Below are 27,333 nucleotides of genomic sequence, written 5' to 3'. Positions count from 1 at the left end.
TTTTAAGGTCAAAAGGAAATGAGTAAATGTCATCAATTTAGAGGATTTCAGCCCTGGCATTCTTCTCAGTCTTGCCGTGAATTTGATAGTGTTAAAACATTTTTATAGGTAAAATAAATGTCAGTTTTGCAAAGAGCGATACGAACCCCTGGGAGACAAATGGCCTATCCACTGAATCTCAGGCCACAGCAAGACTTCTTTGCCTCACAAGAGACTTGAGCTTTTCATACTCCTCTTTAGCCGGCAAGAAAAGCTTGCACGGTTTCTTTCAAATGCTAACTCTCCTATTCCGAAGTGTCTCCTCATAACATGATAATCTTGGATGAGAGGTAGTGGGTTGGCTGAAAAAAATAATAAAATACAAATATTTTGTGCTCAAGTGTTAGAATGCTTCCTGAGAGCAAAGAAGGCAAGAAAGGTTTGACTGTGGTACAAAGGGTCAGGCTGCTCCGGGCTCAGTGTGCAATGAATTCACCAAGTAATATGCAGGGGAGAGGCGATGTTTTATCAGAATGTCATTCAAATATAAGGGTTTAACATTTACATCACAAGAGCAAGCACACACACTGTCCTCCGGGAGAGAAGCAGTAAGAATCAGCAGTGTGCCAGGGCATGCTTGCTGGGGCACGGAGTGGGGACAGGGGCCGGCAGAGTTTGCGTACAGCTGACTAAACTTTCTGAAATATGTGGCTGGTTATGACATGTGCAGCAATTACCACTAATGGAGGAACAGCTATTTCAAAATTCATTTTCCATTCCCTATAGGCTTCTGGAGACAACCCCTCCCAACCATATGAGAAAAACGACAGGAAGACAGACAGAAAGAAGTTCCAGCACAACTCTTCCCTGGTACAAGGGCCATCAAAGTCCACTCTTAAGCAAAAGAGGGAAACCAATGTGTGCACTGCCCAAGGTGGCAGGCAGGTCTTATTTTTCTCACTGAAAAGGACAGACCTGTGCTACGGAACAGACAGAGATGCGTTGATCAAAGACACCTTTTCACAGCACACACAGGACTCCATTACCTCAAAAACGCAAAAAGATAACAAGGAATCACTTGTCTAAAACTCATAATAATTTGGAGTAATGTATTCCATGGAAGAAAAATTAGAACAATCAAGAAATGCCCTTTCAATTAGCTTAATTCCACAGAATCTAAATGTGCACCAAACACTGCATTTTTGAAGTGAAATTGCTGTTGAATCTGTGAACCCACAACTGATTTCCTGTGTTATGGAATCTTGAAGATTACAGCTAACTTGAAGCAACAGGGGTAATTCTTGGCAGTTAATGGGACATTTATATGCATTTTCCTGAAAGGCAGCATCTTGGGACCTCCAACCGGCAGCTCAACATTGCCCCCTACTGCTTACAAGTTAAACCAAACTGCTGAAGCAAGGCTGATGGAGCCAGCCACACCAGCCAATGCCTATGTAGACCCAATACTCAAATACCACATGGCACTGCACTAAGAGCCACAGAGCCAGGGACTTTTCCAAAGATTATTCTCTGCTGTCTCTTTCAATAGCAAAAATAATTTATCATGAGTTTATTAGAAATCTTTTTTTAAAGGCCTAAAGCAATGCTTCAACTTAATTTAGAAGAAACATCCCTTTTATCTTGGCCCAATCCTTCACTCCGCTGATAATGATCCAATGTGGTATGCAGGGAGACACTGAAACATTGATTTTTTTTCTTTTTTTTTCTTTTTCTTTTTCTTTTTTTTATTTCAGTAAAGAAAAGAGCTTTGGAAAATTCTCCAGATTGCTACTCCTTTAGTGTTTTTGTTTTGTTTTAGATCTTTCTCTCTTGCTCTTTCTTTCTTTCTCTCTCTTTCTTTCTTTCAGTATAAAATATAATAAAAGAAGATTCTTCTTTAACTAATTGCCACTACTACCAAATGTATATACTCATATACTGAGACCGACACACATCTACAGTCATATCTTTTCAATCAATTACTGAGGAACACTGCTGTGCAATCAAAATCCTAAAAACTTCACTTAGGGCAGGGTGCAGTATTCCTAAATCAAACACTCCTATAATAAAAACCTTTTTTATTGCTGGAGAGATAGCTTAGCAGTTAAAAAGCACTGGCTGCTCTTCCAGAGGACCCAGGTTCAATTCCCAGCACACATGGTAACTTACAACTGTCTGTAACTTCAGTTCCAAATCAGACACCCCCATACAGACACATGCAAGCAAAGTACCAATGTATATACAATGAAAAATAAATGATTAAAAAGTTCATTTTACAAAATTACTGAGTTCTTTTCGTACTTATTTCTAAGCCTTAATTACAACTTGATAGATTATGATTTCAACATCAGGTTGACATCAACAATTAGGCCCTGGCAAGCAGGATCCTAAGTGCCTGTGTAAAATGAACAAAAATCAAAAGCTCACACAAGCAAAGTTGTACACACCCTATAAAACCAGCATTTCCTCCCTAGGCTTGGCTCAGGAACCCAGCTAGCCAGGCAGAGAGGGAATCTTCGTCATCTCCAAGTTGGCTACACAGTGCTGTGTCCTAACCCAGGTTTGGGGAAATCTGCCTCTGGGGTTATTAATACACTAAGAGGGCAATGGTGTCCCTCTCCCAGGTGCTGATCCTTGTAAGGGCAAGCCTGAGTGATCTCAGAGATGTGCATTCTGATGCACACTCTTAAAGCTGAGGCCTTCACACTTATAACTTGATATTTTCATTATTATAAAACAGGGCTTACTGAAGATGTAAGGTTAACATCTTTATCAAAACAATAACACTAAGTTGGCTGGCCAAAGTGGAGACTTATGGAGATGACTGACAGGTCCCAGTGTGGGCTATGATTGGTACATGTTTATTTCTCAGTTCATCAAACTGTATACTTCACTGTTGTTTAGCTTCCTGTACATCAACTATAGGTCCATGTAGCTGCTGGAGAAACATTCCATTGTGGGGACTGGCGGCCACTGTGCTCCTTGTAGATGACTTTCTGCATTCTTCCAATGCTGTGAAGTGGCGCTCTCCAGAGGCCAGCAGGCTTTTATCACCTTTCCTCTACATTCCAAAGTCAAGCCTTTGGAGGCAGATCAGTGAGCTGACAAAGGGCAAGAAGCCTAGAGCAGGCCTTCTAGAGTTCAAATCCCAACTCTCCCACCTATTAGCTGGTGACCTTGGAAAAGTTACATAAAGCCTTTGGGCTCCTGTCTCCTGATAGTAGAAGTGAGACAAAAGTCATACCTATCACATGGGGTCCCCATGAACATTACTTGAGTTCTCAGTACTCATAAAATCTTTAGTAGTCATAAAAATACCACACAAGTGTTTGCTGTTGCTGTGATTGCCCAAGCCGAGGCTCATCAAGTGGCTTCCACCTGCCACCTTACTGGCATGCCCATGTTCCTCACACCTAAGTGCTCTGCCTTCTGATCTTGTTTCTACAGCTCCAAGACCTATGGCTCCTCCCCAGACAGCCCATCCCACCCTCTCCTTTCCTCATGGTCCTCCAACAAGACCAGATGCACCTTCCTAACAGTCGGTGGTAATGAACTGAACCTGATATGGATCTGAACCATGTGCATGCATGGAGAGGAGAGGAGACCCTGAGAGTACATTTTCCCCTTCCATGGTGTCCTCTGCTGGTCAATCAGAACCCTCATTATGCCTTGTTGGTCCCAGGCACAAAACCCAGGCCCTCAGGTTTTGTAACGACCATCTTTACAACTCTGCCTCATCTTGCCAGACCATGACGTTTTATTTTTTTTGGGCCCCACAACGTGGTTTTATTTTAGCTATAGTCATACATACATGGGGACATCTACATTTCTCTCTTTGCTAAACTGATAGGCTATGGTGAGTAAAAGCATGTGTGCTCTGCAGCCTGGCAGCCTGGGCTCTCATCTCAGCCATCTACTTAGTGGCCCTGGACGAGCATCTAACTTCTCTATACCCTAAACTTTCACATCTGTAAGTTAGGGCTCACCATGCTGTCCACATCGATTGTTGCAAGCATTTAAAATCTTGATAAGGGAAACCCTTTGAATGGTGGCTAGAGCATAAAACCACAAATGAGTGCTGGGTGCTGCTGTTCCCCTGTTCTCCTGCTGCGTCCCAGCTCATGGCTCATGGGGTGCCCTCTGTGGAGAAGATCAGAAATGTTTCCTGAAATGAGCTGAGGCCTCACTGACAGCTGCTCAGGAGATAACCTAGCACACCCCTTTACATTGACAACGTATACGTTTGTTTGTGGAAATTTGACAGCTGAGGATCTGCACAGTGTAGTGCCCCAGGGAACGTGCTCAGACCCCATGCACTTACCATGCTCTCCATCTTCTTCCACATCCCCTCTAGCTGAGTCATGGGCTCACACCACCAATCAGTGCAAAGTCTGTATCGATTTCCTTGAAACCAGAACTGCCTCAGCCACTCAAACTCCACCTGTGGACAGAGCAAGAGGGCAGTGGTTATGATGTCCTTGGGATAGACCAACAAGGACAATGGCCTCCCCACTCAAGTCTCCTTTGGCACCTTAGTAGACAGAGGGTGAGAGAGGCGAGAAAAGCTTGACCTAAGCAGCTCCCAACACACCCTGAGATCTCCAGAGCATTCTGAAAGCCAAGAAATAGAACTCTCAGAGTTGAGGGCCTGCTAGGATGACAGCCCAGGTCAGGCCACATGTTTTAGGCATATGGAGCAACTCTTCAGATCCTGAAGTATAGGCAGCATCCACTGTGTGTAATGGAAAGTCATAACAGAGAAATTAAACATCCTTAGTAAAAGCTAAAAAGGCCATGACATGGACAGATACTAAGAGGATCATGCGCCAGTTTCTTAGACTAAAAATAAAGGATTTACCCAAGGGCCAGGAGAAGCTGGTGATCACCTTAGTCACAAAAGCAAACACTATGTACTCAGTTATAGAGGCACTCAACATCCTAGCAGCCATTCAGGTTCTCACTTGGTGACTCAGTAAGGGCCAATCACAATAGCAAACAGTAGCAAAGGCAGAAGGCAATGAGTTACCCATTCTTTTCTGTGAAGCTACTAGGCTGCTTGCATTGACCAGCTCCTCCTACCCAAAGGATGTATATAATCATGCCTTCTCCAGGCTCAGTCCTGTCCTACAGGCAGAGCTACAGCTACAATACTAATAGCAGCCAGAACCCAGGATGAAGCCAAAGTCCCTTCCCATTTCTGGGTTTCAGAAGAATAGAGGCCCCAAGACTAGAAAAACACAAGGAGCCTGAAGACATTCTGCTGTCAATCAAGCCAACATGGCAGGACATGAGATGAGAAGATAAATTCAGGTCCAAGGGGATAGGGGAGAGGGCCTCTCAGAGGCCAAGGGGAGGGAAAATGGAGTGGGGGGAAGAATTCTGGGAGAGGGGGCACTGGGGGGGTAGCATTTAGGATGTAAACAAATGAACATTTTTTAAAAATGCATTTGGTTATAAATGAGTTTATAAATGGATAAAATATATGTAAAACTACAACTGCCACAGTCAAGATGTATAACATTTACGTAACCATGAAACTATATCATGAACCCCTATTTTCTCAGGCCATTTCCCACACCTAACTCTGGTCTGAGCAGATTTGTCTATGTTAATTTGCTAAAATGTTAAGTGAACAATATTTGTAAGTTTAAAAAAAAAATAAAAAAGTCAGGTCCAGGAGATAGTTACTGACTGGATGATGTGTCTCAAAGCCCCTTTCTGCTCAAGCCAGTTCAGGTTTAGTTGTCCGATCATTGCATGGCAACAGTCTCAATGCATACAGATCAGCGTCCAACCAACGCTTTATAGACAAGTAAGTCTTCTACGGCCTGCCTTCCACTTGATCATCAAAGTACAACTCCAGTCTACCCCAAGCTCCTTTTTATGTTTGCCCTCCAAAGACGTGTCCAGCGACCCCAGCACCATGCTGTGGTGTCTGCTTTGCAGAGTGACCGCGTTCCTCACGGTGCTGGGCTACTGTCACATGTCCTGCGAGCACAGAAGACTTCCATTTGTTTCTCCACAATGAACTTCCATGAGACAAACAAAAAGCAACTTGCGAAGATTAGCAACGGTGAAAACGGCTCAAAGAAGAAACTGGAGAAGGCCTAGTCTAATGGAAAGGTTTCAGTTTACGCTAAATAAATGTTTGTTTGATGTATAGAACTGATTTCAGCTAAAGCTGTTTAAACAAAACAAAAACAGGAATGTGGGCAGCATTAAGACAGTTGCTAACCCTTTCTCTGTGGCACTGACAGGCAGTGGTTAACAGAGGTGAGTCTGAGTACTTTGAAAGGAAGATGATGAATATGGCCACAGTTCAACTCCAGTGACGATACTGGTTGAGCAGCACATTTACTACAAGAGAATGAGAGTGCCTTTTAAAGCGTTCCAATTCACACTGTTGGACAGCTTGTTGGCAGAGCCTCAAACCTGACTGTAGGGAGAGGTAAGACGCTTTCCAACACCTCCCCAGCCCTTGTGCTGGTTATTTCTGCAGAAGAGGGCAAAACTTGGAAGCCTCGACTACACTGGTTTAGAAGGAATAAGACTACTGTGTGCAGTAAGCCCATCAACCTATTAGGGCATGTGGAGAGCCTGGAGGCAGGAAGAGGGCCATGGAGGACTCTGCCATAGGACAAGAAAGCAAATGTAGAACCCGGCCATGCTGACAAATAAAACCTCCTCTTCCTCCTCAGATATCTCACTCATTGTTCAGTCCACCAAGCTGCATGTGAGCCCTAGAACCCACACGGTAGAAGGAGACAACTGATTTCCTCTGATCTCTACACACCATGGCCTAAGCTCTTCCAACCTCTAATACAAAAATAAATGTAGTAACTTCCTCTTCCTCTTCCTCCTCCTCCTCCTCTTCTTTAGACTCAGGGTTCTGGATATTCAGGAAAGAGAGACAACTAGGAACTACTTCCTTGCAATAGATTAATTCCTAGCAATAGATGAGCTACCAAAATTAAATAGAGAAGATACAAAACAACTTAAATCCATAAAAAGCAATGAAAGTGATGAAGTAACAAAAACTAAAACCAAAACCAAACCATACCAAAACAAAAAACCCTCCAAAAAAAGAAAAGTCCAGAACCAGATGAATTCATTGCCAAATTCTATTAAACTCTTGAGGAAGAGCTGACTGACATCAGTGCTCCTCAAACTGATTCATAAAACAGAAAGGGACAGAAGGCTACCAAACACAGTGAACAAAGCCAGTGTTACCACAGTCCCCAAACTAGAGAACCACGTACTACACTCACTGGTGAACTTAGACACAAGATTTCTTACCAAATCCTTACAGTCATATAACATGGCCCATGACCAAACTGGTTCCACTCCAGGCATGCAAGGATGGTTCCACATCAAATACAGATGCAATAAAGCACATACATTATGTAGGGGCAGAAATCACAGGGCCACCTGTACATGTAGAAGAGGCTTTAAACAAATCTATGTCCCTTCATTACGGAATCCCTGGACAAACTACCAACAGAAGGAACGTATCTTTGCATAAAAAAGCTATATATGACAAACCTATAGCCAATATTCCACTAAATCCTCTAAGACTAGGAAGGACATGAGGCTTTCCACACTTACTGTTACTCAGTATAGTGCTGCAAATATTAACTAGAGAAATACGGCAAGAAAAGGAAAGAAAAGAAATGCACATAGGAAAAAGAAAGTCAAATGACCTCTATTTACAGATAACATGACTCTACACATGAAAGGCCACAAAGATTTCCTTAGAAAAGTCTTCCATCTGTTAGCTGCCTTCTGCCTTGTGGAAAGTCATAAAACCAACACACAGAGCCGGCAGTCCTTCCTAAGTTGCCAGGAAAGACGGACAGAGGAAAGCCACACTCATAATAACTTAAGCTCCTTCCTCATCAGAGGAGTAAAAGACTCTACGATGAAATAAGAACTGCTGAAAAAAAAAGGGGGGGAACCTCAGATGATGGACAGCTCTCCCACCGATGCTCATGGACTGACAGGTGATCTATGAATTCATACAATTCCCACCAACAGTCGAGTGGCACTGTTCACAGAAGTAGGAAAAAAAAAAAAAAAAACTTCCAAAATTCATATGGAAGCATAAAATGCTCCAAATAGCCAGAGCAATGTGGAGGAGACTAAGCAATGGTAAGGTATCACAACATACTCTCAGAGCACACTATAAAACCATAGTGACAAAACCAGAACAAGACCCACTGACGGGGGAACTTAACAGAGCACCCAGAAATAAACCCACATAACTGGACCATCTAATGCCTTACAAAGATGTCAAGAAGACAGATTGGAAAAATGACATCTTCTTAATAATGGTGCTGGGGAAACTGGGTATCCACATGGGCAAAAATGAAACAAGATTTCCATTTTTCACCATAAAGAAAAATCAATTTAACATGGACCAAAGACCTAAATAAAGACTTGAAATACCAAGAAAGGCGAAACACTTCAGAATACAGACATAAGCAAGGACTTTCTGGAAAAGACAGAAAAGCACAGAAAATAGCCCCAAGGATTATCAATGAAATTAAAAAGCTTTTGCAGAGAAAAAAACAACCATCAAATTAAAGAGTCAACCCATAGAACAAGAAAACAATATTTGCCAAATATACACCCAACAGAGGGTTACTACCTAGATTCCAAAAGAGCTCCAAAACTAAATACCAGAAGAATCAAATCATCCAGTCAATAAATGGAATGGACTGGACAGACAGTTCTCAAAGGAAGAAATACAAGTGGCCAATAAATACTTGAAAAAGTACTCAACATGCTTAGCCATTAGCAAAGTGCAAATGAAAGCCACCTGGAAATTCTACTGCAGCCCAGTTATCAAGAAAATAAAAGACAACACATGGTGGTGAGGATGTGGGGCAACCAGGGCCCTTTTGTGGGGGGGTGGGGGGACATAAATGGATGCAGTCATTGAAGAATCAATATGGAGGCCACTCAAAGAAAAAAAAAAAAAACAGAATACCATAGGATGCAGATATACCACTCCTATATTCATGTGTACCTAAGGGCTCTAAGTCATCCCTCTGTAGAGATATCTGTACATCTATGTTTAAAGCCACACTATTCACAGCAGTAAAGATCCGGAACCAGTCTCGATGTCGATGTCTATCAACAGATGAATGTGTTGGGTTTCAGATCCTGGACAAGAAGCTCAGGTGCTTATTTAACATATCAGAGTGGACCTGGCCTACAGGTTCTCCCAGCATCTGTCAGTTCTGTTACAAGGCATGGTTGCTACACCCTACACTGGGGCTGGGCTTCCCTTCCCCAAGACGCTCTTCCATACATAATCCAGACATTTTGCACTCGGTCTCGCTCTCTTCTCTCTCCTCTCTCTCTCCCCTCTCCTCTCCCCCCTCCTTCTCTGTTGCTCGCCCAAAAGCTGCCCCCAAATAAACCTGCCTTTTGACTCTCAATTCAGCTTGAATTGGCTTAACTTTGTCAGCAGCAGAGAAAACCTATTAGAATGGATAGAGAAAGTGTGGTATATAGACATAGTGGGAGTTTATTCAGCTGTAAACAAGACTGTAATCATGACATTTTCAGGAAAATAATGGAACTAGAGATCATCATGTTAAGCAAAGTAAGCCAGACAAATACACAGCAGAATTTAGATAAAAATTCGCATTATATGTTCATTTGTGCATGCATGCCTACGTACACGCACACACACATGACTAGAAATGGAAGAGACCCTAATGGAAACATGAAACAAGATGGCAAAGGCATCTGCGTGGTGTGATGGCAAGGGCAATTCGGGGAGAAGAATGGGGACAGACCAAGGCAGGAGGGGAGGACAGCGGAGGTTCGCTAATGGTCACATAACAAAGTGTACTGAAATAGACATATGAAATCTCTCAATGGAAGCCTTTATTGTGAATGCTAACTAGAAACAATCGATGAGGAGGAGGAGAAGGAGGTGGTGAAAGAAGAAAGCATAATCGTACCCTTCCTAGGCTGAGGGAGGTGGCGAACAAGGGCAGTCTGGACCATACAGCTAGACTCTGAGTCAAACTGGAGGTGACAGTGGGAAGGAATAAAGAGAATAGGAGGAGGCACAGAAACAGGAGACCTAGAGCTCTGAGGTCAGTGGGAAGTGGGGTGTGCTACAGAAGACCCACGCCAGCTGGGAGACAGGGCTACTCATGCAACAGCCATATTGGTTTGTGTTGAGGTTTCAATGCATTAATAAGGAACTGCCTGGTAGATGTCAGATTCCTCCCAGGGACAAGAACATTAGCTAGAGAAGACCACAAGTCCAGGGACTTACTGACTGTAAGCATCTCAGGCCTGGAGAGTTTCCTGAGAGGAAAGAGTTTTCCGTCGCTTATGGCTCACAGCCTACCCCCCTTCCATGCCAGTCAAGAAACTCAGCACTGGGACTTGAGCCAGGCAGATGCTGTCAGTAAGTAGTGTCAGAAGGATGCCACATTTCTGTGGTCACCAGATCCTACTCAATGGTAAGGCCTGACCATTCCATTTCAGTGCTGGGGGTGGGAGACCAAGAGTTTTACTCAAATGCCACCTTCACTACTTTCCTCATTACTAAAAGAATTTCCCCCCTCAAACGCTGGGGACAGGAAAGCTACAAGGTAGGTTTGCACAAAAGTCAAGGAGCCAGATCTTATTATGGAAGCCCTAAAGCAAAGACAAATCAAAGTGAGGCCTACTGAGTGACCTGAAAAGTTCCAAGCATGTGACAAGTAGGGTCTCCATCCTTTCTCTAGACAACAAAACCCACAGAAGAAGCTGAGAGCAAGCAGAGCAGAAAGAAAAGACTAGAATCCATCAGGAAACCAAAATGCAAACAGGAGACAGAAAGGTTCCACATGGGTCCCCAAAGATAAGAACAGAGATATGACAGAAGAGCTCCCTGAGGGTCCTGGTAGTCTTCTGCTCATGCGTGAACCACACTTCCTGAATTCTGACATGCACAATGAAAACTATTATTCCTCCACCTGAGCAATTCCCATGCAGAGTCGAATGAAAGCCCATGGGGAGAAGAAGGTAGACGGCGGCCTGAAGTCCCACTGATCATGAAAGGCCTTCAGAGAACCATGAAAGCAACTGTATGGTGGCTTCTGGTTCACGGCTACAAGGAGCATGTCGCAACCTTTGTACTTGCACCTCCTTCTCCGCAGAACAGCCCAAAGAGATGAATCTGGTTTAGTTTTCCCTCAGAAATGCCAAGAGACTATGTGAAGGGGAAAGAAACAGGATGCATCTGTCTGCCTGAACCTCAGGCAGTGGGCACGCAGGGCTGGGGAGCAAAGACTAAAGATCAGCCAGGGATGGTGGGGCACATCTGTGATCCCAGCACTCGGGTGGCTGAAGCAGAAGACTGAGCGTCAGGGTATAGCTTGACCCACATAGCAAGCATCTATCTGAAAAAAAAAATGATGAAAAGAAGAAACACTGCCAAAGTCATATTTCAAAACTATTATCACCACATTGGCTACCACTCCTGTAAGCAAGCAAGCAGTGCTTGCCTTTTCACTGCCATGTTTGCTTGGCCCCTTGCTTTGGCCCCAGGTCAGCCACAGGGTTTGCTCTGGAGGCTGTGCACATGTCCAAAGGGACATCTGTCTCACTACATGTATGCACCTTTTTCTTCTGCAGCAAGGGTACTAAAGCAGGGCACTGCTCAGCTCCAGCTGCAGACACAGGAGGCTACTCCAGAGCAGCTCTAGAGAGAGGTAGGAGAAGAAGAAACTGAGAGTCCAACAGTGTGGCCCACTGTGTTGCTTCCAGGAGAAACTTGCTAGAAGATTGTAAGTTCACAATGCACTGGTTTGAAGAAAGAAACGGCCAATTCAATAACATAGAGGAGGAGTTGGCTTATAAATGAATTTAAATCTTTTCTCTGCATCTTAAAGTAGGGGCTATCACAAAGCCACCTGGTTCTTATGCCTAAAGTTCCCATGTTGCTAGAAAATGCATTCCTAAACGCAGATGGCTTCAAAGTATTCAAAGTGCTTCGCTATAATTATCCCAGCAAAGGCACATATCCTTGAAGGATGAGAACAAACAAGAAAGTAGATAACTACTAAAAATACACTGGGAGTAAACCAACACCCCATCCCAGGTCAGCTTAGATGACAACAGATTCCTAATGAGCTGACTTACCAACTTAACCTTGGCATTAACATGACCCTGGAGAAAGGCAGACGAGGACGTGCTAACCATGATAGGTACACAGGCTATTTGGATATAAGATCTATATCCGATCACCCCCAGGCTAACCCGAAAGGGCTGCCTCACCTTCTTGACACAATGTCAAACAGCCAGCTTGTTTCTGCAGCAGACAGATTCTGATGGTAGTCAGTATTCTGCTGTGCGATTTTATAGTTTCCCTGTGCATGGAAACACTGCAGCCGCATGACCAGCAAAGACAGTGAAATAAAACAGCATCTATCCACGATACAGTCAGCAGCCGGTTTGCTGGCCTGACTCTGAAAGTCAGGGATTCTCTCAGAAAATTAACCAAATACCTGCATTAGAAATTCTGCACTAAGATGGAGAATGAACGGGTCTGTACCCAGCGAGCTCTCTGAGGTCATAGGAGCACAGCTTTCAAGCAGCTCTAGCTATAAGCAACATCTCCAGAGGGGATGCTCACTAAACACAGCAAAGGAAGGAAGGAAAACCGGCCCTGGCTTCAGCCTTGGCCAATAGTCTCCAAAAGCCTGAGTCTTTTGCCTTTGGTTCTAGGGATTCTGATCTTGTTTCCCACCGTGGAGAACAGCTAACAAGATACTGAAAGCTTCTTTAAAGTCACTGCAAGGTACCTTACATCTGTGGGTGAAGATGCTGTTTTCTCATCTGCTCAGAATCCTCTGAGGACCCCACCTCCCTCACAGTAAACAGGCAGGCTGCTACTCCTCAGTCTCTAACACTATCCCCGTGACCTCACGCTCTACAACTGGGAAACCTCATACCCTTACTCATACTGCTGCTAAACTGTTCTGTGGACACTAAGCATTCTGCGCCCTGTGGCATTTGTAGTGGTTGCTCCTTCTGCCTGAAATGTCCCCACATTCCTACGTGGCTCACCTCTTCTGCTTCTTTACAACAGGATGCCCTCTGGTTTCTGCCACCTGCTGGCCTGTTTTCTATAGTACTTAGCAACATCAGCATATCACCTAACTTGCCAGTGTTGTGTTTCTCATTTCCTGGATCCCTACACTAGAATGCCCTAATGCAACCAGAAGAGGGCCCAGCACCAGCTCAGGGACCATCCTTGATAACATGAGCAGCAATGGCGTCACAGTCCAGGTTTTCCACTAGTTCCCATTATCTCATGGAGAAAGTCTGAGATTGCTGGCACATTTTAGCCATCCTCTACCATCTGTTAATCTTAACCTCTCCCTTATGTCTTAATTAATTCACCAATAGTAAAATCCATTCATTTGAAGGATAAAAGTCAACATTTCCTTTAAACTTATGACGTTGCATGATTATTAGCATGAAGGAAAGGCTGCAGGCTTAGCATATTCTCTCAATAAGGGTGTCTACAGCTGAGTCTGAGGACTGTTCTGTCTTCACTGAATACGGTTATCTACTGTGGTGGTTTGAATATGCTTGACCCCCATAGACTCATGTGTTTGAATGCTTGGCTATAGAGAGTGGCACTATTAGGAGGCATGGCCTTATTGGAGTAGGTGTGGCCTTGAAGGAGGAAGTATGTCACTGTGGGAAGCTATGACCTAACTAGGATATTTAGTTTACATTTATTTTTGGCTAACTATAGAGGATGTCACTTAAGTTGTAGCACAAAGTTTCTTTTTTTAAAAAGCCATTTACTTATGCAAAAAATAAGTTGAAAAAAGCTAATTAGTTAACAATATATAAAGTAGAAATTGAAAGTATTAACAAAACAGTAAGCTTAGGATGTACACCAACCTCACCATGTAGACCCACTGCATTCAAAGATTACAGAAAAGCAGCTAGTCTTATAAGTTACTGCAATGTGGGCGACCATTCTCTCTAGGTCCCTTGAATCTTCCCAGCTCTGTCTGCTTCCAGGAAGCCACTGATGGCTCATGCTGGGTTGCTCTGCAAGAATGTTTGTACTGGGAAGCATCGTGGCTGTAAAGTCAGTGTCTTCCTACAGAAGTTAGTGCAGAGCTACTCAAAGACTTGGAAGATGCTTCTGATCCATTAGAAAAGTCAGTTCCCTTGTCACAAGGTTCTGCCTGATATATTTTAACCCCTTCCGGTGTCATGCTGCCAGCCCATGGTGCATCTCCTGTAGAAACGATCTCAAAGAAAGCAATGACCTGAATGTTGGTGACCTTCAACTCAGATTCTTAGGATGTCCTAACCATCAGGTGACAGCTCACTTTGGGAGGTAATGGATCTCCAGGGCAGAGCTCTTATGAATGGACTCAGTGCACACTTGAGACTTATTTGTCCCTTCTACCATGCAAAGACACACAGAGAGTTGATCTATGAACCCAGAAACACGTCCTCACCCACACAGCCAGTGCCTTTCTCTGTGCTTCCTGGTCCCCCAGACTAGGAGGGTAAATCCCTGCAGTTTAGGAGCTGTGTGGACTGCCATATCTTGTTAGCACAAACACGCCATGACTCTGGTTACTGTGACTGTTGGGATCACATGCCCTTTCCTCTGACTTAAAATCTCCCTTATTAGACCCTGATGAGGCTGCAAGCCGGAGTCAACCTACCATCTCCTCTGACTAGAATCTCCTGTATTAGATCTGAAATTGCAAGCGGAGGTGAGTCTCAGACCCATCAGCTTCCTGTCGATCCTTACTCACCTCATTATGGATTTCTTCCCCTTGTTTTAAAACTGCAGGTTCGAAGGACTTCAACGAGACGTTACCATCGTCCGAGTCATTGAGGATATTCTGCAGGGCCAACTGGCAGCGTTGTAAGATATAATCCAAGGTGCCTGTTGAGCACTGTCAAGACAGAACCACAGGTAAGACTGTGAGACCTCCTGGCTCACCTTGCACTCTTCCTGCTGTACGCGCTCATCAGCATCCCCACAGCTCATGCTTCGGCTCATGGTCCTAAATGACAATTTCAGCAGTGGCCTGCTTGATTCTGGGCGGCCACTCAGGCCTCAGAAGTCACGTAGGCTGCTGGCTGTCTCCATTATATGGACCTCCTCTCTGAATAAACAACAAGAGCCCTGAGGTGTGTTATATACATGAGGCGTATGTATATGTATATATGTTTGTATGCATAGTCTACAGATGCTGTAACATCTTACACTGACTCTTAAATGTAGAAGAAATGTAGACAGCAATTATTCAGTGAATATCCAGTTAGCAGCGATGTCAAAGATAGTGATTTTTTGTCGTGTCATGAATATATCAACAGGGGGAAAAGGTAGATAGAGTGGACAAATTGTGCAAAGCACACAAACTAGAACAGCAATATTGTGTGTATGTGTGTGTGTGTGTGTGTGTGTTCGTGTGCATGTGTGTGCAGGGGTAAGATTATAACTCAAGGAAAACATTTCCTCCCCTTTCTACATACAGGAGGCAGCTGCAGTTCTTCGTCAACAATGAAGAGTATGGAGCACAGGCTGTAAAGTACTCAAGGCATAGCTGAGACTGCACGCTACCAGTGGGAACAGACGCCTAGTTCCCCCTCTCTAGGGCTGTGGAAATGTGACGGAAATCAAATGGACACACTCTATTGAAGGAGCCTATGTTGGAAAAGCCAAGGATGCAGATGGAGTATGCATTAATTTATTTTGATAATGAAATGATTTTCTAACATGATTAGAAGATATATGTGTGTGTGTGGATGGATGGATGGATAGATAGATGGATAGATAGATGTAGGTAAGTAGGTAGATAGATAGGCAGGTCAGCATGCAGACAGAGATAGATAGACAGACAGACGGATGAACGGACAGACAGATAGATCTCCTTTGGATGTCTGAGAAAAAAATAGCCTTAAATTATTTTTATTTTAATATTTATAACTTAAAGCAAAGTCACAGAAAGAAAATCTTGCAAAGAAATCTTGTGGTATAGAAATTGCTTTTGCCTCTTTACACAACATGACATGATGAGCCTGGGAAACACTTAAGTTTTTTGTGTCCACAACAGAAGCTTGACTAATGTATTTTGCTGTGGTAATCTCAGAGTGCAGAACACTTGAGGGTAAGCAGCACTGAGCAAGAGAGGGGAGGGGAACTCTATGCACAATGCCCAGTGCCTATTTCTAAGTGGCAGTGTGAAGAAAGGCATTTCACTTTCATTTTTGTGTCCTACCTATGGGGCAAGCAAGTGCATACTCATTTCCACATCTAAGAATTGGAATAACCTACACTCTCATCAATGTGGAGTCACTTCAACGGACTAAGCCTAACCCTAACTTTATCTATGGTCATAAAAGCAGAAGCGCAGGACTTTTTCTTTCTGACTTTATATGTAATTGGTATAAAACAGGCCTGAGTTTCTGAGACCTTAATTCATTTGGTCACAGATTTATTGAAATATAATTCAGATCATGAAGTTCAACTATTGAAAGCAACCGTTTTTGAGCATATTCAGAGTTACACCATCATGACTACATTAACTCTGGGATAATTCTGTTACTCTAAATGAAACCCTTGCCCTTTGGTGCCCTTTGGTATCATTTCCATCAGCACTAACTTGCTTCATGTTTTAGGGGATGATGAAGTCTCTCTCTCTCTCTCTCACGCATGTGTGTGTGCGCGCGCGCGCGCACACACACACACACACACACACACACACACACACACACACACACGCACGCACGCACCTCTGCCTGTCCTGGACCTTTCAGCTTATTATAATCATTGGCTGTGTGTGGTCTTTGGTGCACGGCTTTTTACACTAGTACATCTCTGTGGTTCATCCCTGTTTCAGGGTTCATCAGCACTGCAACCTTGTTTATCGTCAAACAGTACTCAATTACGGATATGTGATGAGCATTTGGGCAGTTTTGGGCTACTATGAACATCCACGTATGAGTTTTCATTTCTCTTGGCTATATACCCAGGTATAGAATTGCTATGCCGTAGAGTACTTGTATTTAGCCTCAAAAGTGCCAGACTATACCAAAGTCCCTGTAGAATAAGTACATTCCTTCCAGAAGTAAAGAAGAGCTCTTATTTCTGCACACAGCCTTGCCAACACTTATTACTGTAATTTGACTCTGGCTTTTACTGGCAATTCTCTAATGACTAACAATGATAAACATTTTTGTTTGTTTTGTTTTCTGGGCTGGGGAGGGAACCCCAGGTTTTGTACATGAGAGGCAGGTGTTTTACTGCCAAGCCACACTCCTAGCTCTGCTGTAGACTTTTCATGTGTTCTTGACTATTTTTATACCTTCATTGGTACATGCCTGTTTAGCTCAGTCACCATTTTAAACAGATTCATTTTTCTTTTAATTTACTGATTTTTTAATCATTTATGCTGTAATCACAGACACTTATCTTCCACTCTATCTCTACTGTGTTGCAAGTTCACTGTGAAGGACACAGAATTTTTAATATGGTGAAGTCCATGGTTTCTACTTTTTCCAGGGGTTATTTATGCTTTGGCTGTCCTATCAAAACCAATGCCCACATCAAGATAAGAATCACTTGTTGAAAGGCAATTATCAGTAAGGTTTCCAAAACAAAACAAGGCATATGGAATAGAGAATGGAGCAGGTTAACACATGTGTTAACACATGTGCCTTTGACTGATACATACTATCACTAGAATGATAACACAAACTTGATAAAATCTGGTGGTCCCTAGGAAGGCAGAACTAGTTAGTTAGTCTGAAGAAACAGAGAAAGGATATAACTTTATATACTTCTTAAGTTTTTAACTGATCAAGTAATTAACTATTTAAAAACATAATTATATATGAAGTTTAAGTTTCTAAAAAACCACTGCTGAATCTCAAGAACATTCTGAAAAATGAAGCCAAAGTCAAAAGGCAAAGAGCCAATACAAGAGCCCTGCTCACACATCCCATTTCCCCACACAGAGCTCCCCATTAACCCACACATCCCATTTCCCCACACAGAGCTCTCTCCCATTAACCCACACATCCCATTTCCCCACAGAGCTCTGCTCACACATCCCATTTCCCCACAGAGAGCTCCCCATTAACCCCAGGGAGAGCACAGCACCACTTCCAGGACAATCCAGGCATAGAATACTCACACATCCCATTTCCCCACAGAGCTCCCCATTAACCGCAGGGAGAGCACAGCACCACTTCCAGGACAATCCAGGGATAGAATACAGACAAGTGACAAGAGGGAAGGTGAAGGTGGCTCTGGGAAGTGTGTGGGTTGGGAAGTAGGCATTTCTTTTCTCTTCTACTGAGAGAAACCAGAGTGCACTTCCTGTTAGGGAAGCCAGGAAGCCTTTCCCTTCTTTGAACACTGGAAACAGTTACATAAGAAGAAATGAAATATTTGAAATAAAACACATTCTGTCCCCTGCACCTGTGTCCAGTTTTGAGTCTGCCTCTGCATCAACACAAGCATGAACTGCTTGCTTTTCTCTGCTCACACATAAGGATTCAAAGTTGCTGTCCCCATTGTTGGTAACTGACTCAGTTTCATTTACTTATCACAGACTATGGTGGCATCAGGGGTCTTTCTAGCTTTTCACTAGTGCCTGTGCTGGGTCAGCCTCTTTATCAGCTCTCTTCTACTGAATTAGTTCCAAGGTTTGATTCCTAGGTTTACTGTAAGGACACTGGAGATGTGGGTGTTCTGTGGCACTGTGCACACACCCCATGTAGATCTCCAGAGACTAAACCAACTAGATGTACACGGACATACAGCTTCACCATAATGTTACCATTACTGAATGGTACTAGTTTTAACTTTAGTAGTCATATTTTTGTGGAAACAAAGTTGCATTAAAATAGTGATTTGAATTTTATTTTTCTTTAATTTTGGGATGCTTACCCATCCAAAATCCTATTTAGTCAGAATCATGGACAATAAGACTAGCAATAGTATTAAATAGCTAGACACTAAATAGTTGAGGCTTGTACGTCACAAGCACTATCACAGAAGATCCAAAGCAGCAGTAAGCAGTATATAAACAAACTGAGTGCAGCTATGTTCCAATAAAACTTTATTTATAAGAATAGCTCACTGCTCCAGTCATTTTTCTGACTGGCAAAAATAGTATAGAAAAAAGGTATTTAAATAATTAACATCATGGGTGTTCAATTATTAAAATAACATGTAGTTTGAAGTAAACTACAGAAAACATAAGAATCATAGATTGACAGCAATTTTCCTTTTTTTTTTCTTTTTTTTCTTTTGAGATGTCTCACATATTCCAGGCAGGCCCCAAACTTGCTCTATAGCCCAGAATGACCTTGTTCCGGCCCTCCTGCTTCTGCCTACCAAGTGATGGGCTTATACGATGCATCACATGTTCTGATTATGGTATGCTGCTGGTCAAACACAGGGTCTCATCTACGGACGTGTTTTACCAATTCAGTTACATTCCCAGCCTGACTTGTTTTCTTCCAAGAGAATCACTACACAGTCCCTCTCTTTATCTAAAGTGAATTAATGTCCAAAATATGGCCTAAAACTATAAAAGAGAAATACAAGGATAGCTATGATTAATCTGAGAAGGCTAAATATAAGGCTATATTTAAAAATAACTAAAGGATAGGATGAAATTGGTCAGCATGGAGAAAGGCGCCAAAGCTGTGGAGCAGGGTACCTTCCAAGTCCAACTTCCCATCACCATGATGCCTTCTGCTCTGTGCTACCTTGGATTCTGCACTATTCTGCTCCTCCTGAGTACCTTCTGTAGCCCAGGCTGGACGGCAATGTGTGAGCTCCTTCCTCAGCTCCTAGGATATTGGGATTACAGGCATATCCCATCACGCCTGACTTGCATGTGTCTTAGAAACACCAACAAATCAACTGTTCCTGCTTCTAACTGAGTGCTACACAGCTAATGAATGAGATAACCACCACCCCCCACACACACTGAACCACAGCTCTCAATGAGTAGTAACTTGAACAACTGTAACTCTTTTACTGTTTCTTGCTCCTTGTTCACTCTAGTGAACAGAGACAGCACCAGCTTCCCCCAAGGAGTCTCTGCTGTTCTCCTCTCCTCTATTATCTTTGCCATTCACTGTTCTAAAAGGTTTAGATGTAAAGGCTTGTTTAATCCCGAGCATCAGATGAAGCTGAGAATACCTGTATCCCTATCAAACACAGATTCTAACCATTTTACTCCTCCGTGGCTGCAGGGCCTCTGAACACAGCACTAATAAGCCTGTCTGCCTACTCTTACAGGTTAGACTATCAGAGATGTAAGAGAGATGGACTTGAATAGCACATGCTCAAGCGACTGACAAGACTAGGACTCTGGTGGGATTATAGATAGACAGAGGTCTCCAAAAGGAAATGAAGTCATTCTGCACGATGTGAGATGGTCTATAAACATTTCATCCTCTGTACCTCTTTACACATACCTCCCCACAGCCCTCTTCTTACAGCTCTTACTTGGCACTAATAACACTTGCCAATGGCATTTACCTCTCAAAGAGACAACTCCAACCACCTAGGATAAGGATTTGTATGTTTGTGCGTTTAATGTTCCTCCTCAAAAAGAAGCAGAGTGGAATGAAAGGCTTGGGCAGAATGACCATGTGGGCAGCTCTTTGCTGCTGTAATTGCAGCCCAGGGCACAAAGACAAGCACTGAAGCAGTCAAAAGAATGAGTGAAAAGATTGCAGAAAAGGAGGACAGAATGACTGAGGACTTGCTGGCACCTTGAAGGTATGCATGACACATAATCACACACAGCATCATGACACACAATCCACGGGAAAAGCCATGGTGCTACCCCACTCAGCAAACTTGCTCAGCCTGGGCACTGGCAGGACCCTGCACAGATTGATTTTGTTCTGTCCCATATCCCCACACTTGTTCCCTGGGGTTATTACTCAGGGCTTGTCTAAGGTGGAAAGCCTTAGACTTAATCTCCAGCAACCTGTAATTAGTTAATTCACTCACTATTCTGTGATTCTTGTCATTTCTCCCCTGCTCTCTAGGACCCTAGAAGGACTGCTTGACATAGTCTTCATCTTATAATTTCCATTCTGACCTCAGATGATCAGCCATTGCCCTGCAAAACTGGGCTGGGAGTGAGGTTGGAGCTTAGTAGTTCTCTGACATCTATCACTGTAAGCGTCCTATGAATTTACATTATATGTCCAACTGTACAACCAAAAATTAAGGGAAATGTTGATCTCAGCTGTTTGAATTCATATAACATATACTTAAGCAAACAAATTCAGCCCATTTTTTTTTTCTTTTGGCCATGAAAGACATGGTTACACACAGAAGTCTTAAATTAGCAGCATATGCTAATTTATCTTTTTCATGAAATAAAACCCTTGGCTGGTAAGGTGGCTGCCAAACCTGAGGACCTGAGTTTGATCTGTAAGACCTACATGGTGGAAGGAAGGAAGGAAATGACTCCTTCAAGATGTCCTCTGACCTCCATACACATGTTGAGACACACACACACACACATACACACACACACACAAGAATACACAAAAACACAAAATAATAACGAAATGTAATGTGTGGCTTTAAAAAAAAAAACAGTTCTAAAAGGTAAAATAATTTGATCCTATACTGTGAGTAAACTTTAAACCTACAGCTACTACAACCCAGAGCCAAAACTGTAAGTACACAAAGTGTAAAGTCGAATTTGATGAAAGTTAGTTTCCAATCAAGTACTCCTCAAAGCCCTACAATGAACTTTTCGTTCAACTAGTTAGTTAACATTTAGTTAAATGTGAATCATCAGATTTTTATTTCTGCTTACCTCTGCCACGCGGTGAGTGGAACTAAACCGAGGCTGTGAGCCAGCCAAAACACAGTGCTGGTGGGTGGCATTGAGGTCATCTGCAGAAAAAAATGCAAAAAAAAATTAATGTTTATTAGTCAGTACACGCTATCCACTGTTTATCTGGAACAAGTGACCAGTAACCATGTCTTATCATCCAAGAAACAACAATCACCAAGAAGCTGGTAACATTAGGATGGCCACATAAATACTGCATGTGTATGTATAAAATGATTCATTCAATCCAGGGTTCTTGTATATGTGTACAGATGTATGTATCTTAAATTAATCACCCACACCAGGATGCTCTCAATAACACTGCAGTGTAGCCTCGGCAAGCACGGGGCATGGCCCGCTACTATGGCTTCGTGATGAACATCAAATACCATGGTTTCTGTCTGTGGGGTGAGCTGTCCTCTTTCACAGTTATAACTTTATCTTTAGCAGAAACCAGAATCCTTTCCAATTATTTAGAAATATCTTTTATTCCAAGTTCACCTTTTTTTCTACCTAATTGAAGGTTTAATTTTGCCCTGACAATTAACCAATCAAGCATGTTGGGCTCTTGGACCAGAATTCAAGCTTATGGATCATGACTTCAGAAAGGAAAAGATGGTGGTGATTCGTTAGCTGAAGACAAATCACAAGCCAGGTTTCTGTGTATGTTAAAATGAATGCTACAGCCAGACACTGTCTACCACACTCACTTAAGGCATTATTACCTCATTTATTACATAGACAAGAACTGAAGGGTGGATGCCTCAAAGATGTGATCTCTACTTTAGGCAACATAGGCCTCAGACCAGATACAAGACATAGATACACAAAGATACAAGGCAATGACTTCAAATACACAAAGATACAAAACAATGACTTCAACTACAAGGCTACCTCCACCAGGTCCCATAGGGGTCAGAAAACACTCAGAGCTCCTCAAAACATAGAAAGGAAACAAAATGACAAGTGGAAGGCTCACAGAGAACATGAAATAACAGTAACAAGACTTACCCACTTCTAACAATTAAATGCTTTTAACAATAAAAAGTAACAAAGCAAAAAACAGGAATCAAAGGTTTCTGACACTAGAAAACAGATCCCAGGGAGAAGAGAATCAACACAGGCAGGTCTACAGTTGCTCTAACTTAGTGCCTGGAAAGAGTTCAGATACAGAGTGGGGAAGTAAAGGGAACGGAAAGGACAGATGAGGGGGGCAAGCCAAGAGGACAGCAAGGTTCCTACTTTGAGGCTGGGGCTGGGGCTGGGGCTAGGGGTGGGAACTCACTGCAGTCATTGGCTAAGCACTGACCTATGCATGTGTAAATGAAAATACCCAAGGGATAAAAGAGAAACATCAGAAAGGGGCAGCCTGAGCTACCCCCAGACCTCACCTCCAGGAATGAGGAGTCTCAGGAGAGGGAACTCTCCTAGGACAAGGTACTTTGCCATAGGAAAAGGGTCACATCAGTAACAGAGTCAAACTTGTACCAGAGGAAGGGATGTTAGATCCACCCAGGAGAGCCTAAACTAAGTCTCTAAAGAACCCAACTTATAGAAGTAAGTTAATTATCCATTAAGGCATAATCCAAAAGTATTTAAAAGAATGTAACAAAAACAGGTATGCATCAAATACCACATACTGTAGCATTCATTGAAAAGATATAACAAGAGAAAACTCTATACCTACATAAGACATGCACAGATCTTTCTTTTACACACACAAAGTTTAATCTTATGTACATATTCAGAAGCTTCTGAAAGTTAGATAGTCAGTACCTGAAATTAAAAGAGCCACTAAGTGAGATGAAAGGAAATTCTGACACTACAGGATAAAAAAAATGAGTGAACAAAACCACATGAAGAAAGAAACTCTCCAAAATAAAGGGCACATTTCAAAAGACCCCAAAAGCACGAGGATGTTATCAGAGATGTATGGATGAATGTTAGCAGCTCAGCACACACATAGCCTGAGTCACTGTAGGAGCTAAGAGCTTCGGCAAAGAACCTGAGAAGGTCAATATGCCCCAAGCATATTCACACTTATGGAAACAAAAGGCTCAGAGTCAAGTAACACAAAAACTGGAAGCAAAGCCAAACAGAAACAATGTTCATTGTGATCAGACATCTGATGGTGGGAAAGAAACACACTGAATAGAGAGGGAAGGACCAGAGTGAGTGCAGACTGCACTTCACTGGTGGTCAGAGCACTCAGGAGACACCTAGGGAATATGGATATACAAACCAAAGAAAATTGCAGACCAAAAGCATGTTTCCCTCAGTGGAAACATGCTTCCAAATGAAAGGAAAACACGACGACAGCTCCTTTCTCATTAAGAAAGGAAACCATAACTTTAGTTCCTACACTACACACTACCTGTGGTGGTTTAGTTCCTACACTACACACTACCTGTGGTGGTTTGAATATGCTTGGCCCTGGGAATGGCACTACTGGGGGGCAGGGGGTAGCCTTGTTGGAGTAGGTGTGACTTTGTTGGAAGAGGTGTGTCACTGTGGAGATGGGGCGTTGAGGTAACATATATGCTCAAGCTCTGCCTAGTGTGAGAGAGTAGCCCTCTCCTGGCTATCTTCGAGGCCGGTCATAAGATACAAACACTCTGTATACCTTGCCACTTTACTAAACAACTGTTTAATACAGCTCCATTTACCTGAAACATGTGATTCATCATAAAAAAAAACTGAAAAAAATTAAAAGTATAGCTTGAAAGAATAAGCAAACTCTGAATCAATCAAATAGGGAAGGGTTTTAGATCATACGTACTGGGCAGATGAGAGGAAATCATAAGTAAATCAACAATGCCAAGACCTGAAAATATAACCTGCTTCCGCTGGCTGATGGCAGACAATGTCCTCACAGATCACTTGTCTTGTAACATGTCAGAGTTTCTTTCCTTCTTAAGGCTAAATAATACTCTTATATACATACATACATACATACATATATACATACATACATATATATACATATAACATTTTATAATAATAGTGTGTAATATATAAAAATATATAAATTTTATTACACATATAATATATTTTGTTTCTGAATTGTGAATTTCTCAAGTTATTCTCAGTTATATATTATATAATATATAATTTGCAGAAATGAGTGATATATATAAAATATATTATAATACATACACATGCACACGCATACACACATTCTGTTTAACCACTTATTAGTTGACAGGCACTCGACTCACTTGTGTCTTTTGTTATTGTGAATGACAGTGGCATGGCCACTGATACGCAGATATCTCTTTGTGCACCTGATTTCAATGCATTTGGTATATATTCAGATGTGGGATTCCTGGCTTGTACAGTGATTCTATTTTAACACTTGAGAAAATGCCATACAGTCTTCTATAGGGTCATGCCAGTTGATGTTTCTATCATCAGCACATAAGCTCTCTAATTTCTCCACAAGCTTACCAATACTTGCTAGCTTCTGTCTTCCTTTCTTACCACAGTGATATCAATTGAATATGAAGTGATACAGAGCCTTTGATTTACATTTCCCAATGAGTAATCTTTTAAGAGCAGACTCAACTAGGCTGGCCAATCAAAACTGGTCACACACCTAAATGTCTGAGGCCTACTCACAAACTCTGTTGTGACCCCCCCAAAGGTGGCAAGACTCCTTCTCTGACATTCTAATGAAGACAGAGCTACAGGAACCAGAACGCAGCTCAGCAACTTCATATGTGATCAAGATCCCCACCCCCGGCACCTCAGATCCTCTATGTTCGAGAATCTAAACAAATGACAACTTTAGCACCCTCTTGTTGAAAAAGGATACCTACTAATCCAGATTCTACAATGAATTCAGTCCCAACTAAGGAGGGAAAATCCTGAGAACAACTTGAGAAATTCACAATTCAGAAACAAAATCACCAAAAACCAAGATGGAATTATAAGACAGACCGTCCCCATAATCTGGCCACCTCACTGAAAGCCAATTTAATGCAGTTCCACTCACCTGGGATATCCTCTTACACATCATGGAAAATATGAGAAGGCAATCTAAGAGTCAAAAAGCAGAGCATGAAAGAATGAGCAAACATCAGAACCAGTCAGCTATGACAAGAATGTTAGAATTACCAGACCATTAATTTTTTAAAAACTGTGATTAATATACTAAAGATCTAAAGGGAAAAGTAGACAACATACCAGAGCAGATGGGGAACTTGAGCAAAGGGTGGGGACTCTAATCATCAAAGGGAGATGCTCAAGATCAAAACCTTACCAGAAATGCTGAGTGCTTCTGATGGGCTCATTAGCAAACAGGACATGACAGAAGGAAGATCTCAAAGCTCAAGATATGTTAATAGCAACTTCCCGAACTGAAAATCCCAAAGAGAAAAAACGGCTAGAAAAAGTAGACTATGGAAAAACTAAGACTGGTCTATAAACGGTGTAATGTATCTATAATGGGGACTCTGGAAGGAAAATACTGAAAGGAACAGAGGAAAAGTAGAAGCGATGGTAAATAACAATCCATAAGTCTCTATCACTCACCAACCTGCAGAAGCTCAGAAAACACCAGACAGAGGTAAGTGCCAACAACAGAACACTGTCCCATACTCACTGGCTTTATCTGTTTAGTCCTGAGGATGCTGAGACTGAGCCCAGGGCATGCTGAGCATGTACTCCACCACTGGGCTATACCTCCAACCTAGCATATCACATTCAATTTCTGGAACTCAAAGACAAGACATTTTGAATGAAGCCAGAAAGAAAAATAACTCATCTATTCTGGAACATAGGCAAAATCCAAAATCCGACCTCTCCTTAAAATTGTTCAAGAGAAGAATGTGGGAGGTTCAATATTTTGTATTGGTAATAGAAGAACAGCAGCCCAGCACTCTGCCACACGACAGCACCCTTCAAATGCAAGGAGAAATCAAGACTTTCCAGACAAATGAAAACCACAATTACTGTTTAGGTTCACATCTCAACATTGTTAAGGCTGTCAGAAGAAAAACAGTGTGGGTCTGGAAATCAGTCTCCAGAAGCAAAGAAGATGTTTCAAGAGGAAGAGGGCAACATTAAAAGCTACAGGGTTTTACACTTGTTCTCAGAGACAACGTTTATGCAGACTGCAGTAAAAGACAGACAGGATGTAAACGACGAGGCCAGGGAACCACGGATACTCTGTTATTTTAGCATACCTGAACAATTGCTAAGTTGTAAAGTGCTGTTTAAGGACAGATCTGCAGTCACTGCAAATGTCATTTACAAAGACCAGGGCCAAAAAGAGAAGAACTATCAATGACATGAAAGAAAGAAAAAGAATCAAACAAAATATTCAAACTCACAAATGACAGAAGGGAAGGGAAAAAGAGCGAGAGCAAACAGGAAGTGGCACAAGCATGGCAGTTACTATTGCAGCTACATCAGCAATGAGTCATCTAACTATGCCTAGAGCTTCAGAGGATGACCCTGAGACAGCTCC

At 42.4% G+C, this 27,333-nt stretch overlaps 1 protein-coding gene across 3 annotated transcripts in view; it reads right to left on the bottom strand.

The window, feature by feature from the left end:
• Fto (FTO alpha-ketoglutarate dependent dioxygenase) overlaps window positions 1-27,333 on the bottom strand; it is a 356,383-nt gene that overhangs the window by 181,033 nt on the left and 148,017 nt on the right. For all 3 annotated transcript variants that reach the window (XM_031340849.1, XM_031340847.1, XM_031340848.1), the window contains 3 exons: window positions 21,846-21,925; window positions 14,787-14,930; window positions 4,301-4,420 (listed from right to left, as the gene is read on the bottom strand). In XM_031340849.1, coding sequence (XP_031196709.1) covers window positions 4,301-4,420; window positions 14,787-14,930; window positions 21,846-21,925 — 344 coding nt within the window. The remainder of the gene's footprint in view (window positions 1-4,300; window positions 4,421-14,786; window positions 14,931-21,845; window positions 21,926-27,333) is intronic.

This window comes from Mastomys coucha, unplaced genomic scaffold (genome assembly GCF_008632895.1).
Source record: "Mastomys coucha isolate ucsf_1 unplaced genomic scaffold, UCSF_Mcou_1 pScaffold22, whole genome shotgun sequence".
Classification (NCBI taxonomy): Eukaryota; Metazoa; Chordata; class Mammalia; order Rodentia; family Muridae; genus Mastomys; species Mastomys coucha.
This window is presented reverse-complemented; position numbering and strand designations above follow the sequence as displayed.